The 3,932-nt window shown below is 56.4% G+C and overlaps 1 protein-coding gene across 1 annotated transcript in view; it reads left to right on the top strand.

Annotated features, from left to right (window-relative positions):
- The window catches only part of LOC109926292 (semaphorin-6D-like), a gene marked incomplete at both ends in the record, with an annotated part of 11,779 nt that overhangs the window by 7,513 nt on the left and 334 nt on the right, over nt 1-3,932 (top strand). Inside the window, 2 exons of the mRNA XM_048593960.1 lie at nt 601-691; nt 1,536-1,655. Coding sequence (XP_048449917.1) covers nt 601-691; nt 1,536-1,655 — 211 coding nt within the window. The remainder of the gene's footprint in view (nt 1-600; nt 692-1,535; nt 1,656-3,932) is intronic.

The following is a 3,932-nucleotide window of genomic DNA, read 5'->3' as shown; positions in this document are numbered from 1 at the left end:
CGTCCCTTTAGAACTGAGTTCAGGAGGAATTTCTTCAGCCGGAGGGCGGTGAATGTGTGAAGCTCATTGCTGCTGAAGGAGGCCAAGTCACTGAGTGTATTTGAGGCAGAGATAGAGGGGTTTTTGATCGGTGAGGCGGGGGGGGTCAAGGGCTACGGGGAGAAAGGAGGAGAACTGGGGGGTGAGAAGCATAGACCTGCTCCCCGCTTCCCCCCCTCCACCCCACGGCATAGGCCAGGTCCCACAGAGGGCGCCATCTTTACTCGGAGATATTCCGTCGCCATCGACACCTCCCCCCCCGACATTGACAGAGAAAAGACAAACGCCCTTTGACCCCTTAGCCACTCGCGCGCCAATGGGTTGAACGTATGTCAACAGGCGCTTGTCACGCTGTGGCCTGCAGGGGGCGGCACAGGGGGCTTGGGCGGTTTGCGAAGGGCCTGACGGGGTCTGGGTTGGTCAATGGGCTCAGGAGGGTGACTGACCAACACACCCGCCCCCACCCACCACCATGAAACCCCCCCACCCACCCTTTACCGCCCTCGCGGAGTCTTGCTGTGCCTTGGATGCTGAGTGGTCTCTCTCTTGCTTTCCCTCAAGATGGAGTCCCTACTGCAGGAGGGTGAAGAGGTCAATGGGCAGGCCCGTTGCCCATTCGACACCAGGCAGACCAACATCGCCCTCTTCGCTGGTATGTATTGGGGAGGGAGGGGGTGGAGGGGGGTGGCACGTTCTGGGGGGGGGGGGTGGGGGGGGGGTTGTGGGGGGGAGGGCAGGGAGTGTGGTGGGAGGGAGTCCAGAGGTGGCCTTGGGGTGACCCGCCCCATCCCGCGCCAACCTCACACTCCGGCCCGTCGTTTCTGCTGCTCGCCAGAGGCTTCTGAACCGACGCACAGCAAGATCCCATGATGAGGAGCAGCCAGGAGCCAGGTCGGCTGGGAGCAATGGTGGGGTGCGAGTTGGGGGAGGGGTTGAGGGGGGAGGTGGTTGACTAGAGGTGCACCTTGGGAAGGTGACCCCAAGGTGGGTGGGTTGGGGGGTGGGGTCAACCATGCACAAGCTGACCCTAGGGCCTTGGCAGAGATGTCAGAGGGGGAGGGAGTGTCAGAGAGGGAGGTTTTGAGGGGCATCTCAAGGGAACGAGAGAGAGAGAGAGAGAGACGGAAAGGGGGGAGATGTTTAGGAAAGGAACTCCTGAGCTCATGCTCCCACCCCCTCCACCCAAAGACAGCTGAAGGCCCAGCCCCAATGACGAAGCGATGGGAATCAACGCTGGGGGCAGGGGTGGGACACTCGAGACCGGGATTGGAGGAGAACAGACACCTCGGAGGAGGTGACAGAGATAGGGAGGGGGTGTAGGGGATGGAGGGGGTGACAGAGATGGGGGGGTGTAGGGGATGGAGGAGGTGACAGAGATAGGGAGGGGGTGAGGAGGTTGGAGGGGGTGACAGAGATAGGGAGGGGGTGACAGGGTTGGGGGGGGGTTAGGGGTCAGAGTGCTCTCCCTCTCCTCATGCCATTCCCTCTCCCACCAGATGGGAACCTGTACTCAGCGACGATGGCGGATTTTCTGGCCAGTGACGCCGTGATCTACCGCAGTCTCGGGCCGGACCCCGTCCTCCGTACGGTCAAGTACGATTCGAAGTGGCTGAAAGGTAACGTTGTGGGGGGGGGGGTGGGGAGGTGCTCACGCCCCCATCTGGAACCCCTCTGAGGGTAGCCCCCCCGCCTCGAACCGGAGACACCTCACTACGATCATCTCGATGACAATCACACAACAGTAAAGCCTGTGCCAACACGTGACCCTTTTCTAAGCTGAAACCCTTTTACCTCTAAGGTGTCCGTATCCCTCTATTCCCCGTGTGTTTCATGTTTCTGTCAAGATGCCTCTTATATGTTTCCTACTGTATCCAGCTCCTCTGGCAGGACATTCCAGGTACTTACCTCCCTCTGGGTAAAAATACACTGCCCCTCACATCTCCTTTCGCCCTTTTACCTTAAACCTAAGTCCCCTACTAATTGACATTTATACCATAGAGTTGTACAGCACAGAAACAGACCCTTCGGTCCAACCCGTCCGTGCTGACCCAGATATCCTGAATTAATCTAGTCCCATTTGCCAGCATTTGGCCCCTATCCCTCTAAACCCTCCCTATCCATGTCCCCATCCAGATGCCTTTTAAATGTTGTCATTGTACCAGCCCCCACCCACTTCCTCTGGCAGCTCGTTCCATACACGCACCACCCTCTGCGTGAAAAAGTTGCCCCTCAGGTCCCTTTCCCCTCTCACCTTAAACCTATGGCCCTCTAGTTTTGGACTCCCCCTACCCCTTGGGGGGGAAGGACCTGGGCTATTCACCCTATCCATGCCCCTCATGATTTTATAAACCTCTATAAGGTCACCCCCTCAGCCTCCGACGCTCCGGGGAAAATAGCCCCAGCCTCTCCCTGTAGCTCAAACCCTCCAACATCCTTGTAAATCTTTCCTGCACCTTTCACAACATCCTTCCTGTAGCAGGGAGACCAGGATTGAACACAGTATTCCAAAAGTGGCCCTAACCAATGTCCCGTACACCCGCAACATGACCCTCCCAACTCCCTATACTCAACGCACTGACCAATAAAATTTCATCGTCACTGCCTCAGAAAATTCCGAGACACGACTTTCCCAAGCTGCCTGTCACCAACGGGATCCATGTTTTTCCAAAAGTTATCCTCAAGAAACTTCTCCGATAATTTCCCAACCACTGGGTATAACGCTCACCGGCCTGCAATTTCCTGGAATGTCCCCGTTGCCCCACATAAGCGAGAGGACAACACCGGCCATTCCCTGATCCTCTCCCATGACCAAGGAGGAGACAAAATTCCATCACAAGGCCCAAGATATTCTTCTGTCGGTATTTCCTTGCAGGATGAGGGCGTCGCCGGCTGGGCCATGATTTATTGCGCCATCCCTAATTGCCCCGGGTGGGGGGGGCAGTTCAGGGTCAACCACATTGCTGTGGGTCTGGAGTCACACGTAGGCCCAGACCAGGTAAGGATGGCAGTTTCCTTCCCTTAAAGGGCATGAGGGAACCAGATGGGTTTTCCCAACAACGGATTTATCATGAGACTCTGAATTCCAGATATCTTACTGAATTCAAATTCGAACCCGGGTCCCCGGAACGTTATCCGAGTCTCTGGACTGATGGCCCAGCCATAACGCCACTAGGCCATCGCCTCCCCCATAACAATTCTGGGATAGATCCCCGGCCTTGTCCGACTGACTCGTTTTCAAAAATGACCAACTCCTCATGGATTTTTGTATTGACGGCTCTCGGAAGATCAACATACTCCTCTCCAGCTTATATTGTACCCCCGTTGGGAATAGCGACGCGGAATATCGCTGAAGGGACTCACCTCCGGCTCCACGCAGATGCAAATCCTCTTCCCCATCCCTCAGTGACCCCCCTCTCCTTCTGGACATATGTTTAAAAACACCTCGGGAGTTTCCTCAATCCTGTTTGCCAATGACGTTCCGACGACTCTTGTGGCCGACCTACTTCCCTCTTTGAGGTCACCAGGAATGGGATTTGAAGCAGGCCTGGAACATACAACGCTGCAGTGGGAAGGAGTCTCGAAATGCAGTGAGCCCCCCTCCCCGGGGCAGGGACAGCACGGGGTTAGATACAGAGTAAAGCTCCCTCTACACTGCTCCCTCCCCCCATCAAACACTCCCAGGACGGGGACAGCACAGGGTTAGATACAGAGTAAAGCTCCCTCTACACTGTCCCCCCCATCAAACACTCCCAGGACAGGGACAGCACGGGGTTAGATACAGAGTAAAGCTCCCTCTACACTGCTCCCCGCCCCATCAAACACTCCCAGGACAGGGACAGCACGGGGTTAGATACAGAGTAAAACTCCCTCTACACTGTCCCCCCCATCAAACA

This window comes from Rhincodon typus, unplaced genomic scaffold, assembly GCF_021869965.1.
Source record: "Rhincodon typus isolate 14 unplaced genomic scaffold, sRhiTyp1.1 hic_rhity00004828, whole genome shotgun sequence".
Lineage (NCBI taxonomy): Eukaryota > Metazoa > Chordata > Chondrichthyes > Orectolobiformes > Rhincodontidae > Rhincodon > Rhincodon typus.
The sequence above is the reverse complement of the archived record's forward strand: the minus strand, read 5'-3'. Positions and strand labels throughout refer to the sequence as shown.